At 40.5% G+C, this 15,379-nt stretch overlaps 1 protein-coding gene across 3 annotated transcripts; it reads right to left on the reverse strand.

The window, feature by feature from the left end:
• Positions 1-339: 339 nt before the first annotated feature.
• On the reverse strand, positions 340-13,676 carry naa60 (N-alpha-acetyltransferase 60, NatF catalytic subunit). 3 transcript variants are annotated; one of them, XM_033041186.1, is made up of 7 exons: positions 13,480-13,668; positions 10,750-10,865; positions 10,380-10,497; positions 8,374-8,470; positions 4,306-4,540; positions 2,696-2,885; positions 340-2,198 (listed from the first exon to the last, which is right to left on the reverse strand). In XM_033041186.1, the coding sequence occupies exons 2-6, from the start codon at positions 10,857-10,859 to the stop codon at positions 2,729-2,731; spliced, it is 717 nt and encodes a 238-aa protein (XP_032897077.1). In that variant the 5' UTR covers positions 10,860-10,865; positions 13,480-13,668; the 3' UTR covers positions 340-2,198; positions 2,696-2,728. The 3 variants fall into 3 exon arrangements, with proteins under 3 accessions (XP_032897077.1, XP_032897076.1, XP_032897078.1); XM_033041185.1 differs by having other exon boundaries at positions 10,368-10,497; XM_033041187.1 differs by lacking the exons at positions 340-2,198; positions 2,696-2,885; positions 4,306-4,540 and adding an exon at positions 7,182-7,358 and having other exon boundaries at positions 10,368-10,497; positions 13,480-13,676.
• Between the last annotated feature and the right edge of the window lie 1,703 nt (positions 13,677-15,379).

Consider the following 15,379-nt stretch of genomic DNA (forward strand, 5'->3'; position numbering starts at 1 on the left):
ATATGGGGAGAAGGCAGGCACGGGTTATTGATTGGGGACGGTCAGCTATGATCACAATGAATGGAGATGCTGGCTCGAAGGGCTGAATGGCCTCCTCCTGCACCTATTTTCTAGGTTTCTATGTCCCCAAATGTGATGGTGTGCGTTTTCGCACTGTGTACTGGGTTACATCGAGTCAATATATTTAGATTAAGTTTAAATAGAGACAGTACAAATCTTGTGAAACAAAGTGTACAAATATTGTGCTGTTTGTAGCATTGAGTAAGCACCCACTATCAACATTAAACATGGAAACATCGCAGCCATTACAATCTAATCAAAACACAAAGCATATTATGATTTTGGTGTAATTGTTTTAATTGTTTGAGCAAGATTTCTTACAGTGTTATGTCCAGTAAATTTATGTAACCTAATTGTTTTAAAAAATAATTCTGCACAAGAATCTATAAGTTTTGTAAAACAGGAAAAACTTGATAATTCTATTTAAAAACATTGTATGCAATAAACAGGCATGTGCATTTCTTAAGTTAATGCAGGAGTCCAGAAATCAACAATTCAAAAATAAAAAAAAGTGAATTTCTATGATAACGCAACAAAAAAAAAAGCAACAAAGCAAGACACTACATGAATTGGAATCTTTATTATGGTATTTTTATATATATAACCACTATTGCAATCAGTTGATATTCTGAACATTTGATCTTTGTTTCGAACTATGGTTCTATTTCTCACAGAGCCTGCTGTTCCATGAACATGAATACTGGTTTTCAAGAACAGATCAGAAGTCTGTGCATTAAAACAAGACGAGTGCTCAGATACGAGGGGAGCCACTACATAAATATATTAACATTTACTATACATCTAAAGTGCAATTAATGTTTAAAAGTCTTACACTGATTGTCATGGTGCCAAAATTTTTAAATTCTGTGAAACAGTGTAGGCATCTTTTTAAATAATGAAACAGAATCATGGAATGAATTTAAACAATTTAAACAGCTAGATCACCAAGACTAAAAAATTCTGAAATGCGTGTGGATTGACCCACTACATTGGAACACTTTTCACAGTAGTTCTAGCAATTCATAATGATCTGTATTTCCACCTGTGACACATATACATTACACCATTACAATAATTATCAGGCAAATAGCAACAAAAAAAAAACAACGAAAAAACATGCAATTATTTACACATCTGATTACAGTATGACATACAGAAATATGGGGAGAGCCACACGATGATTAAATAATTTGTGCACTGCAAAGCGAGATAAATGAAAATGTCAATTTACTTTTGGGAAGAAAAATTGAATCTAAACATTATATTTGGAGCACTTCAAAATGAATTTAAAAAGAGACTGTACTGAATTTCCAAAAATATATATATCTTGCTAAATGTGAAAACCAAATCTTAAAATAAAGAAAATAAGATAGAATTGCAGTGAATAGTGGCATAAACAGCTCTTCAAACGCAGCAGGATTGTTTGCCTTGGGGCTTTTCTTGAATTCCTGCTCATCTCTGGTCGTCCCACTAAATAGTCAGTCGTACGGCTTAAAAGGTGGCTGAACCATCTGCATCTTTCACTTTCTCCCAATCCCAGAAATACACAAGGTATACACCAAGCACGTTCACTCCAGTAAAGTACATGGGTACATGAAGACTCCTTTATATATTGTGATTAAAAATAGACACTTTGAAAGCCAAAATGTCCATCAGTCAAAATACTAGTATTTCCCCCACCATTGCATTACAGGTAAAGGCTGTAAAGGGGTGAGAACATTTAAATGAGTTCAGCAACTTTAAAACCTGAATGCAGTGAAATCCAAATATACAGGCTGCCACGCACTGAAGACATACGATAAAACTGAAATACTCAAGCAAAATTTTAAAAAGCATCTACATTTAGAGTCCACACATAATTACAAATGTTGAAGTGGTTTTCCAGATAGCAGCAAATTGCAGGGTGTGAAAGTAATGAAAAGGCATGAACGGAACAGATGAATCTTGGTGCACTGCACTTGCTTCATTAACTGATGGCTAACACTGTAAAATAATACATTCTGTATAGAATTAGAATCGCATCAATGATGATGTCTCTGAGCATCTTGAAATATGGCATCCCACCGTCCCTGCTTGGCATACACATAGATGTCCAGAGGAAATACAAATATATTCAGTGCACGTGGTCTACTTTGAGGCTGAAACGTATATATATATCAACAATGTTAGAAAATTACACAGAATGTGAATGTCGAATTATTATGTAATCTTTCCTGACTTTACCACTCATTATAATTAAGTTTACGTTGGGGTAAGAGTAGCAAAATAAAAATAGAAAATTGCAAAATTCTGCATTTTACACATCTCAGATACAACACGTATAAAAACTTGTTTTCAATTAAACAAAGATCCAGAAAAAGTCAAATAAAACAACGAAAATTAAATATTAATCAAAGCAAGAAAAATAACCAACCAATTTATCGGGAAAATGGAAAGTGCAACAACTACAACGTGCAACTTTACTCATTTAAGAAGCAAAATATACACAAAGCTCGTTTAACGAGAAACAAAACTGACATCAGCAAGAATAAATTAATATTGTACCAATCAATTAAAAAGATAATTTATAAACTTTTAACAAAGGCATTCAATCAGTTTGGATTTCAAAGTTGCAAAGAAGTTTTTAATTGCTCACCTGTTGAAATTGTTTTCTTGAAAGGGGAAGTGATCACATTGCTCTACTGTACTCTATACCACTCTTAGCTGCGATACCAGGCCAGGGTAAAAAACTGCGGATAATGTTCTGTGCCTGACGGTATATTCGCTGCGGAATGGAGCAAGGCCTCAGATTCACCAGAGATGAGCCAATATGTTGGATATAGTCAGTGAGAGGATGTCAAGGACTATAATAATAACGTTTGTGTGATTAGACTAAACACGATAATGTAGAACTGTACAGCATCTTTGCAAGTGAAATAGCAATTGGAGCAGCATCCAGCTACAATGAAACCCAAGGTCATTTGGAATTATCATTTGAAATAAGGAGATGCAATTTCAAGAATATATACACCTTCATTCATTGTGTAAATTTACCATGACAAGGCAAAAATAAAAACATTAAAATTACAAGTTAACCTAGTCCCAGGGGTCTATTGTAACGATTCATCTAGAGATGGAAAAACAACAGCAGTCTACAATTAGAAGTTTGTCATTTCTTGACCAGACACTAAATTTAATTACATAGTTTTAAGGGTTTAACATGTCATCATTTTTTGTCTCTCTTTCATTTAATGTCTCTTTTTTTTGGGTGTAATTGTACATTTTCTTATTGTTAGCATTACAATGGTTTCGAACAAAACCCATCTGACGAAGGGTCTCGACCCGAAACGTTACCCATTCCTGCTCTCTAGAGATGCTGCCTGTCCCGCTGAGTTACTCCAGCTTTTTGTGTCTACCTTCGATTTAAACTAGCTTCTGCAGTTCTTTCCTACACCATCCAAGTTAAAGGTCACTGAATAAACTGCCTTACACAATACAACTCTATTGGCAAACGTCTGTAGACAAGCTGCATTGTTATCATGTACATGCTTCCAGACACATTTTCACCCCCGCGATCTGGAGACTAATTTGTGGTTTTATATTATTCTTAGGGACCCTTAATATTATTGATACGGCTATTTAACCAAGCTAACACTGATGTGTAGTTGACAAATAGTGGGCCTAGGCTGACAAATAATACACACCAGTATGTTGCTGTCATGACCCCAAAGGAGAGCCCCCAACATCAATGTAGAACCAATTATTCCAAGGTAGTCAATTAGGAAGCTGGCAATTCAGAAAAAGAACTGCACAATTGTTGGTAGGTAACACAAATGTTAATCTAGATTCATTATTAGATAACTACTAAGAATCACTCATGTTGAAGAAACTTCTAGTTGCATTCACTAACATTGGAAATGAATCCAACTGTATATGTGAGAAATCCTCTTGGGCAAAAAAATCCCCACTATTTTCATAACAATTGGGTTCAATGCATTTTGATATGTTTTCAAATTTTTTTTTTAATTCAGATTTCATACAGAATCTGATAACATTCATATTTCAACACCAAATAAAATACAAACATTTGAAATTAAACTTAAATTTTAAATGACTCAAGTGATCTTGTGTGGAATTTTAATATACAAAATCTTGAGACATATAAATGATGAAGCAATTGCAACAACATGTGTGATTAAATAGACAATGAAGTGAGCTTTTGGAAGGTGGATGGAGTTGAGCAACATAACTTTATTTAAAGGATATAAGATTGTCCAAGGAGGATGTCCCCCATTGATATAAAGAATATAAGTGAAGCCATCCTTTAAAACACCACGTATAGAGTAATAATAGGGCAGATAGTGATGCTGCTTAAAGTCCCTGTTTTCATAGAAGTGGATGGCTGTACTGTTAGTAGTAAGGACATGCAAATAGATTGCTTTGCAATGATCTTGAGCAGTGGTTGATATGTGATCCTTCAGACTTTCAAGTAATAATGAACCTTTAAAATAAAGAAGGTACAGAAGTCATTGAAACACGACTAATATTTACAAATTAAAATCCTATCTAAAAAGATAATTGTCGCAGAGAAGTTCTAACACTATAAAAAATATCCTCTCAGAGGCGTTAAAATTGATAGCAAGATGCCCCAACTTTTAAAATATTGCAATCCAACAAACGTTTCCTTCCCCAATTTGCTTCGATGCCAGAGGCTGATGTGGTGTAAAACAACTTGTGCTTCCACGCGCATTAATTCAGTAACAACGGCCACGTCCAATGCAAGTACTGGGCAGCCACTGGCCACGTCCAGTGAAAGTGCCGGGCTGCCAGTGGCCACGTCCAGTGAAAGTGCCGGGCTGCCACTGGCCACATTAGGACAATGCACCATATATTGATATTTTACGCACCAATGGATTATCTTTGACAGTTCCGAGCACCAAAGGGGTGAATTTCTATGGGGGCCACGTCATTTGTACACTGTAACACGGGAGAAAAGCTAGATACACAAAGGGAAAAAAAGTGTGATTTAAGGAAATCTATCCCAGTTGTAAAATATGCCAGCTGTGATCTTGTCACTGTCAATTGTTTGGATAGTTATTAAAATATGCATGGTTTTATAGGCACCAGTCACCATAGACTGTGAGTTAGCCAAAACTATACAACATATTAAAGGCAAATCTTGATTGCCATTTAGTATTTTGGTATTGAATGGTAAATCATACTTCCAAGTAAGCCTCTGAAACATGCATTTTTTTCAATCAAACTTATGTTAGCTTATGTTAGCTTCTACCCTCAACTTTTACTACAATTATAAAATAAAATTTAAATATCACAACCAACAGCCAACCTATACTGGAGTTATAGGCATAACTGTTAAAAATCATAGAAAAATTGTTCTTAATTTCAGTAAGTCTGAGAAGGCCAGACTTTGGAAATGATCCAAGAGAGGTGGACCGTTGGTGTCCCAGTATTGCTGTCTGTATTTGACAATCCTACCCAATGCAGGAGTAACCTAGTACTGTAGATTCTACCATCTCACAATGTAACTGGGGCACTAATCTTGACTAGCATGATTCAGCCAGTTTCAGGTATTTCACTGGAAACTTCTGTCATGGGCTAACTAACATGCTTTATTTGACACTATTCAGTCACTCTCACACAGCAAAAAAATTTCAAAAGAAGTCTGAAAAAGGGTCTCGACCCGAAACGTCACCAATTCCTTCTCTCCAGAGATGCTGCCCGTCCTGCTGAGTTACTCCAGATTTTTGTGTCTATCTTCGGTTTAAACCAGCATCTGCAGTTCCATCTTACACAAATCTCAAATGGTATTTGAAATAGGCTGCTAAGGATTGTTCACTGCTGATGCTCTCTCCACTTAGCAACTTGTCATTCAAGCTGACATAGCTGTATAAAGTCTGTATTTAGCATCATGCTCAACACAAACATTGTGGGATGAAGGATCTGTTCTAGGTTCTATTTCAATGCACCAAATGTTCTCGTTAAACTTCAGTTCACAATGTTTAAGAGCACAGAAGAATAAGTAATAAATGTGTAAAATACTTTTTTGATTAATGACATGTAATCAGAGACACGGTCGTCAGCAACCTGATCATTTGGCTTAACTGAACTATCCATAAAGAATCACAAATCACGAACACATCATCGAACAAGCTCTGAACAATAACAGTGTATTATTACTATTGCACTTTATCTGTTTATTTATTGTGTATATATATGGTCTATGATCTATAGACACACTGAACTTTTATCTCCTGTTCTGTACTATGTTTACATATTCTGTTGTGCTGCAGCAAGCAAGAATTTCATTGTTCTATCAGGGACACATGACAATAAAACTCTCTTGACTCTTGACGGGTTATTGGCCGGGAATTGTGTGAAGATACTACCTCCTATTATTTACTGGTAATTCCAGTTTATTTTCCCTTTTTACCCACAATGATTTTCCTTTATAAATAAACTTATCATTCACAGTGAACGGCAGAGCTTGTTCTTATTCTGTACTGCTCTAGATAGTTAATCATTTAAATAGTTAAATATCAGGTGATTATGTTAGAAAAAGAACCAAATAACAGCATATCCATTTGGTTTAATTGAAAGGAGATATTTTTATATAACATGGAACAATTATTTTTCTTTTTAATTACTGTACTACTTTCGGTTAGATTCAAACAAAAAATGAAAGCTAATGTAATCTTTCAAAACTGATTTTCTTATCCTTCACAGACTTTAACATCAACTAGATAATAACACAGAAGATACTTGCTTGAAAACCATCATAAAAATTCTGGCCTATGGCAGTGTAGGGGTTTGCAAAGGATTGATGGGGTTAGTGTATTAAAAACTGGTGCTTGAATGGAACAGTCTGGGGAATGAGCATAGAGACAAAGTACAGCTTGTAAAGTCAAGGTTACACCCGACAACAATATAGACGGCACTGTGAACAACAAGCCCCTGATACAACAACGGCAATGCCCACCAGCCCCCTGGGATCAGGGTCAATGGGGAAGGGTGATTTGGGTTATGGGTGATTGGCATGGGTGATTGGCTTATGCCAGCAAGAGGCAGCACAATGATTGATAGCCTAAAACATCCTAATTATCCCAGAGATAATAAAAGCTTGCCTTCAGCTGTAAATCCAGAGTCTTTTGTGTGTCAGGTATATTCATTCATTTAGTTGTGATTCTGCAGTCTCTTCTCTGTTACTTTATGTTAGTTACGTTATGTTCGGTCTTTTAGCTATGGTCCGCTGACTTTTTAGTCTCTTTTAACGCTTCGATCTGATACCATGTAACCACTGCCTGAATATAAAGTTTTAAAAACGAAACATAGAAAATAAGTGCAGGAGCAGGCCATTCAGCCCTTCGAGCCAGCACTGCCATTCAATATGATCATGGCTGATCATCCAAAATCAGTACCCCGTTCCGGCTTTTTTCCCATATCCATTCATTCCCTTAGCCCAGGGGTCGGCAACTTACGGCCCCCGGGCCAAAAGCGGCCCGTAACCCGAAATCATCCGGCCCGCCTGAGCTCTGGCCGTACCGCATCCTGCGCAAAGCCGCCAGTACGGCCGTGCACCTTCTGTGAACACGTTTAAGAAAGAACTGCAGATGTTGGAAAAATCGAAGGTAGACAAAAATGCTGGAGAAACTCAGCGGGTGAGACATGCAAGGATTGCATGAGAGGCTGCCTCACCCGCTGAGTTTCTTCAGCATTTTTGTCTACCTTCTGTGAACACATGATTAGATGCTTGCCATCCGGGGCGGGATCCATGTGTACACGCGATAGATGTGGCCCGCCATCCGCTCACAGACATGCGTCCCGGCCCCTATACAGAACAAGGTTGCCCACCCCTGCCTTAGCCCAAAGAGCTAAATCTAACTCTCTTGATAACATCCAGTGAATTGGCCTCCACTGCCTTCTGTGGCAGAGAATGTCACAGATTCTCAACTCTCTGTTAGACAGTTAAGAATCTAAGTTAGAAAACTAAGCTTTCAGTTTAGTTTTTTCTTTTCTCCCTTCTACCTTTTGCTTCTGTCCTCCTTTTATGACCCTCTGTCTCCTTGCATTGGGTTCCATCCCCGTTCTGTTAGTTTAAACGTGACCTTTCCTACACTCTTTCCCATTAGCTCCACGGATACGTTTCCACGTTATTGACTCCACCCACTGGACCACTACCTACCACTGGACTCGGTGAATCATTGAGAATTCAATGATGTAACAGCCATCAAATCCCAAAATGTTTAAACTAAACTAAATCCAATATATTCGGCAAAAATCTTACAAAAAAATAAAATGACTCAGTGTAACACTTACCTATTCCATGTTTTCGGAATTCTTTTATAACACCTAGACTTAAGATGTATGCAACTTGTGTCTCTACAGGAAACCCCGAGGCCAGGATATCTCCATCCTGTGGGCAACATTGGAAATATATCAAATACTGAATCAATGGAGTTCATTAGATAGAAGCAGATAGAAGAGACAGCAGATGCTGGAATCTCAAGTGAAAAACAAAATGCTGGAGGAACACTGCGGGTCAGGCAGTGTCCGTGGAGGGAATGGACAGATGACACAAGAGAAGAACGTCTTCAAAGTGGGCATACTTTGAGGAGATTCTGCAGTGGGTCCCGACTCACAATGCGGTCTATTTCCCTCCTCAGATGCTGCCTGACACCCAAGTTCCTCCAGTGCGATCTGTTTTGCCTGTCCATCAGATATTCTGCTCAGTTACTTCAGTGACACAGGGAGTGTTGCTCAAGAACCAAATAGAAAATGTAGCAAATACATAGATCACCCCACATGTGTGTTTCATAACTTTGTGCTCAAAATGTACATCTTAAATATTTGTTGAAAATTGTATGAATTGCGTTCAGTTTTGACTATTGGAGATGTGGTGGAATATTTTTTATTGATTTTACTTTTTGAGAATATAGTTTCTCGACGTTGAACTAAAGGTAATCCTCTCCTACTTTAACATTGTTTTCTTTTAGACAATAGACAATAGGTGCTGGAGCAGGCCATTCGGCCCTTCGAGCCAGCACCACCATTCAATGTGACCCTGGCTGATCATCCCCAATCAGTACCCCGTTCCTGCCCATATGCCCTGACTCTGCTATTTTTAAGTGCTCTATCTAGCTCTCTCTTAAAGCATCCAGAGAACCTGCCTCCACCGCCCTCTGAGGCAGAGAATTCCACAGACTCACCACTCTCTGTGAGAAAAGGTGTTTCCTCGTCTCCTGTTCTAAATGGCTTACTCCTTATTCTTAAACTGTGGCCCCTGGTTCTGGACTCCCCCAACATCGGGAACATGTTTCCCGCCTCTAGCGTGTCCAAGCCCTTAACAATCTTATATGTTTCAATGAGAACCCCCTCATCCTTCTAAACTCCAGAGTGTACAAGCCCAGCTGCTCCATTCTCTCAGCATATGACAGTCCCGCCATCCCGGGAATTAACCTTGTAAACCTACGCTGCACTCCCTCAATAGCAAGAATGTCCTTCCTCAAATTTTGCTGGCTAAACCAACATTCAGCAACTAACCATGAAACTGTAATTACATAGTTGCTCCTTGTTTAGTGACCAGGACAGAAGGCATCAAGAAGCTACCTTGCCACAGCAGCTGTACCTGTTCCGGCCTTTCTCTAATGATATTTATGAACTTCCGGTACATTGTGGAGAAATTACAAGGAGATGCAAAATTGCTGATGATTATACCAGTTCATCCGCCATGAAGATCACCTGAATAAGGCTGGAACGGTCTCCATGCAGCTACAAACCACTTCATTGTCAGAATTTTCTTATAAGGGGTTTCAATAGTATTTGCCATTTACAAATTTGCGGCAAAAAACCCCAGAAAAGTCAACAAACTATTTTAAATTATAACATTTTGTAACTTGCATCATGTAAACCTTTTTCATTTTTAACCTATAATAGCAATTTTCACTGCACATAACAGCTTAAATCTTGCCAGATGCTGCCGTCAATATTTATTTACCATTTAAGTGCTTTTGCTCTCTTTTTGCTGCAAGTATTATTTAGTTAACAGATACAACCCGCACCTCTTTTCAGATAAAAACAACACATGACATGTTTGGTTATCATTGCTGCAACAAGCAAATGTGAGCTAATGGTCAAAAACAGATTTTATTAGCAGGCGAGTCTCAGTGGTGAATTATATTATCTACAGCAAAACATTTTAATCAAAAATACCTATTTCTTTGCATTCTTTCAGTGATCTCTCAAATCTACTCTGATGAAATGGAGCTGTTGGTGGGCTGTGACAATGTATAGAACGCATTGCGAAGGCATACCTCTTTGTGTACCTTTGTTCTACTTTTTATTTCGGATACAATCATTCCCACAATGCCACCTTTGTATGTGGCAGCGAGGGAAAAGAATCTCTTGTTTGAAGTGATGTCTCTGTACCACGAATCTGGATACCTGTTCAAACAGAACAAAAGATGAATCTTCCTTCTACCACTTCTCTCAAAATAACGTTCTGTGCTAGTGTTAGTACTGTGACATGCTGGGATAAACATAGCAATTGTTCCATTGCCCAGACCAATTACCTTTCAGCAATTATTCTTGATTATTGGACTATTGTGAAACAAGGCATAAAACTTATTTTTTTGTTAGGCGATAACCAGCAAAGTTCACTCTGTGAAACATGGCTGAACTGCAAGTAATACTCACTCTATTGGGAACCAGTCACCACAGAGCTGCTTAACTGTATCTATGTCATCATGACAGAGCAGGCGAAGTTGTATTTCACTCAGTACAGTGGAGGATGTAATGTCTGTCATTCACAGCTGAAATTAAATGCAAACTCTTCAAAATAAAGCACATACAATCATTGCACAATGCATTTCAATCAACCTCATTTAGAAAGTGAATTACATAAGTGAATTCAGTGGAATTCTGCCATATTTATATCCAGAATGTAGCTGTTGAAGGACGATAGCAAATCAAAACCTGCCTCTACCACAGAGGTCTAGACAGTAGCCATATTTAGACACAGAGTGCTGGAGTAACTCAGCGGGTCTGGCAGCATCTCTGGAGAACATGGATAGGCAGGGCTGCCAACTCTCACGCTTTGAGAGACTCAGGCATTTCGACAAATTCTCACGCTCTCACGCTGATCACAAATTTCTCACACTCTGTCGTGAGAAATTCTGTGATCAACGAGAATTTAAAAACTCTTATCAAGTGCATGGGCCGCGAGTGTTGGAGAGCCGGGGCTGAGGGAGGGATGGAAGCAGAAGCAGCGGCGTGGGGGGCGGATGCGGACGGGGAGCCGGGGCTGGCAAGTGTTTGCCGGGCTGGCGAGCCGCTCGCTGCAGCTCCGGCCACGGAGCAGGCTCAGTGCAAGAGTCCCGGGCCGTCGGACAAGTTCACCGCTGCCTTTTAGGAATGGAAACTGATATCGTGACTCAACTTGGATCCAACTAAAACAATATGATCAACACTGAATGTTTAAGAAGGAACTGCAGATGCTGGAAAATCGAAGGTAGACAAAAATGCTGGAGAAACTCAGCGGGTGAGGGAGCATCTATGGAGATAGATGCAGCCTCACCCGCTGAGTTTGATCAACACTGAATCCCCCTTTAAATTCATAATGCTCATAAACAGTGTTTTAGTGCAATGATTGTTACTGGACCAGATATCACTTATTCCGAAGGTAGACACAAAATACTGGGACAGGCAGCATCTCTGGAGAGAAGGAATGGGTGACGTTTCGGGTCGAGACATTTCTTCACACTTATTCTGATGCAGATGGGACCCAATCAATACGAACAACATTTAACTTGTACCACAGCTCATTTAAACACTTGCCAAAATGGTAACACTGAAGGAGGCAGACTTACTTTGGCGGGCAGAGACCCACACGAGAATATATCACAGCTGAATCAATCAACCGAAGAAATTACCGCTTTGCTAATGGCAGGAAGGCTCAACCGTAAATATGACAAAGAAAAGATATGGCCATAAAGCTGGTCGGGGAATGGGTAAGCTTCTGATTGGAAGCAACTACGTATTTTCACTCATCAAACATCACACTCCAGATGGATGACGAGGAAATGGCAATTTATGAAATTCTAACGTGGGCTTTCTTCAGTTTTGCATCAGGAAACAAACCCCATTAGAGAATAGGCACAAAGTGCTACAGTTGTTGAGTGGTTCAGGCAGCACCTCTGGAGCACATGACGTTCTCTAGAGAACTTTCAGGTCTGAAGACGTGTCTTACCCCGGAACGACACATATCCATTTTCTCCAGATGCCTGAACTGTTGAGTTACTCCAGCATTTTGTGTTTATTCTCCAATGGAGTTTGTTTCCTGTTGCAATACTGTAGAACGCCCACATTAGTATAAACCAGCATCTCCAGTTCCTTCTTATTCCATTGGAGAACGTTGGGTGAGTTGTCTGCATCACTTCACCCACCCACACAGAGAACAAAGATAACGTTTCATTCTTAAATTATCATCAACAAGCTGTTCATACACTATGAGATAATATACCCATTGCAGATTTATCATCTTACATTTGATACCAATTAAAGACACTGTGTCTCATAAACTGATCATTCTGATGTGCTGACTCCAATCCGAGTGAATCACATGGGCACACTTTATTGAAAAACCCTGTTCCAAACCATTTCCGTTGCTCAATCACCATGCATGCACCTTTATCTACCCGTCACTTGGCAGTCTTTGGCCCGCCACAACTCCATTAGGCTGAATGTAGAAACTAGCAACCGGCAGATGCTGGTTGACAAAAGACACAACAGGGTGCTCAATTAACTCATCGGGTCAGGCAGCGTCCCTGGAGAACATGGACAGGTGACGTTTCGGATCCTTCTTCAGACTGATTCAGTCATCCTTCCTATCAGTCATCAGAAGGGTCTTGACCTGAAACGTCATCCTTCCATAGATTCCTCCAGCACTTTGTGCTTGGCTCCAACGTCCAGCATCAGCAGTTCTCCTTCCCCAAGTGGCTCAGTTTCCTAGGTCAAGCCGCCATGGGTGCTGGTGTAATGGAGTGGGGTCAGGCAGCGACATGTCAGACCATCTCTGGCCCGCACCACAATCTCAGCTACCCCAAGTAAGAATTACATTGCTCTATCTGGGACAAAGGACAATAAAACACTCCTGACTAACCCCTTACCCATTCCCCCCCCCCACCACCCGTCCCTCTGACCCTTAACCTGTAACCTCTGCCCCATCCCCCTCCCTGACCTCACTGTTGGTCCCGCCCCCAGCGTTGCCCAGTTACGCCACAGGCTGCGGTCCCCATTGGTCGCCCCTCACGTCCGTCAACGGTGTGCCCCGCCCAGTCCATGCCGCGCATGCGCCCAGACGCCGCCTCCCCGCCCTGCCCCGCCCCACTGGCCGGTCACCCCCTCCCCCCGCGGCCCGGCGCTCACCTCGCTGCCGCCACAACGTGCGGGGAAGGAAGCGGGACGATCCGTGGGGCTGGGCTGGGATGGGCTGGGCTGGGCTGGGCTGCCGGGGGGGGGGGTGTTGGATCAGTGGGCGAGAGCGGGCATTCTCCTCACAGTAAACCAGCGGAGCGCCGCACTCAACCGCCCGCCCGCCCGCCCGCCGACGCAGCTTCCGGTCCCCGCCCCCGCCAACGTGGCTTCCGGTGCCCGCCCATCCATTCCCGTCTGTGACGCCACTTCCCGTCCCGCCCGCCGACGGTTCTCTTTTTCACCACGCCTCCAGGTGCTACTTCCTGTCCCGCCCACTCACCTGGTGATTGACAGTCTCATGAGTGACATTGAATGGGATTGCCCCTGATACAAACTCACCACACAAATACCATGCCCTTGTTTCTGTACTATTCTGCATAGAGTTCTTCAGCCCACCCATTCGGAACTAGCCCCATTTTGTCCTAATTTGAGGAAGGACCTAAGCGAGATAACCACTTATGAGGTGTTTGCCCAGTAATCAACCAGAACCAGAAGGACATTCTTGCTCCACAATCTCAGCTACCCCAAGTAAGAATTACATTGCTCTATCTGGGACAATATTGTGCACAATGACAATAAAGATTGAATCTGAATCTGATGTGGCGACTGTTGCATACAAGCAAAGAATTTCACAGGACATTCTTGCTATTGAGGGGAGGGGAGGGGAGGGGAGGGGGGGGGGGCGCCGTGAGAGGAGGGGGCTGCCATGAGGGTATGGGCCACGGTGAGGGGTGGGGTGGAGAACAAAGGTGAACCTGGCACGTGACACTTTGTAACTTTGGCAACGGCCTTTCGTTCTTTCTGTACTGTACACTGCACAATGACAATAAAGATTGAATCTGAATCTGATGTGGCGACTGTTGCATACAAGCAAAGAATTTCACAGTGACTACTCACAAGTGACAAAGTATTAATTCATTCATTCAATAAATTAATTGGTCATACGAATAAATCGTAAAACTTGAAGCAGAAGAATAATAATCCCTAAATGATGAGAGAGATGTAGTTTTTGTGACCTGTCCAATTTTCAGAAGGCATTATGTATACAGTTTCACTGTTACTTTCATGCAACATTTTATTTTGCTCTATTTTAAAAGTAGTCATAACTTGTTCATTCTTCTACGCTGCTCCAAATAATGAAAAACAGCAGATCTGGTGTACTCTTTCACTTGAAAGATGCTCATAAAAGGCACAAACTTTACAAAATTAAGGAGCTTTTTAGAAAAAAAAGTGAGAATGTTAAAAAGGCTAACTATTGTGATATTGTTTTTTTTTTTTTTTGTTTTTTTAAATGTTTTTTTAATGTAATGTTGCCCCTTGTCTGGACCTTGAGTCCGTAATAAAGTGTATTATTATTATTATTATAATATAGGGAATGAAGCAACAGAGCTTATACAGGAATTGGAGATAAAGGAATACTACTGATTTTTGTTTTAAAACACCCCTTTATAAAAAAAAAGGTTCTGCCGACAAGACAATTTAACAATATACTCAAATAATATGAAGTCACAGATAATGAAAGCAATAAATCCACAAGAAGGTACACAAAAAAGCTGGAGAAACTCAGCGGTACACATGTGTACCTTCGATTTTCCAGCATCTGCAGTTCCTTCTTAAATCCCCAAGAAGGATGTGTGTTTTTAAAGGTAGACAAAAGTGATGGAGAAACTAAGCGGGTGCGGCAGCATCTATGGAGCGAAGGAAATAGGCAACGTTTCGGGCAGAAACCCTTCGTCAGACTGATGTAGGGTGGGTGTGTTTTTAAAACTGTGGATGTTCAAAATTCTTAACCATGTTACTGCTGTAGGTAAAAATTTGGTAAACCTCATTAAGAAAGTATAAAATACACAGA

The sequence above is a fragment of the Amblyraja radiata genome, chromosome 22 (genome assembly GCF_010909765.2).
Source record: "Amblyraja radiata isolate CabotCenter1 chromosome 22, sAmbRad1.1.pri, whole genome shotgun sequence".
In the NCBI taxonomy this organism is placed as follows: domain Eukaryota; kingdom Metazoa; phylum Chordata; class Chondrichthyes; order Rajiformes; family Rajidae; genus Amblyraja; species Amblyraja radiata.

What these genes read in the sequence shown, in the direction of transcription:
- naa60 (XM_033041185.1), bottom strand. Translation starts at nt 10,859, where the DNA reads ATGACAGACATTACATCCTCCACTGTACTGAGTGAAATACAACTTCGC. An exon ending in GGTGACTGGTTCCCAATAGA is followed by an intron (nt 10,498 to 10,749) that starts GTGAGTATTACT and finishes CTGTTTGAACAG; the next exon opens with GTATCCAGATTCGTGGTACA. An exon ending in CATCCTCCTTGGACAATCTT is followed by an intron (nt 2,886 to 4,305) that starts ATATCCTTTAAA and finishes ACATCCTCTCAC; the next exon opens with TGACTATATCCAACATATTG.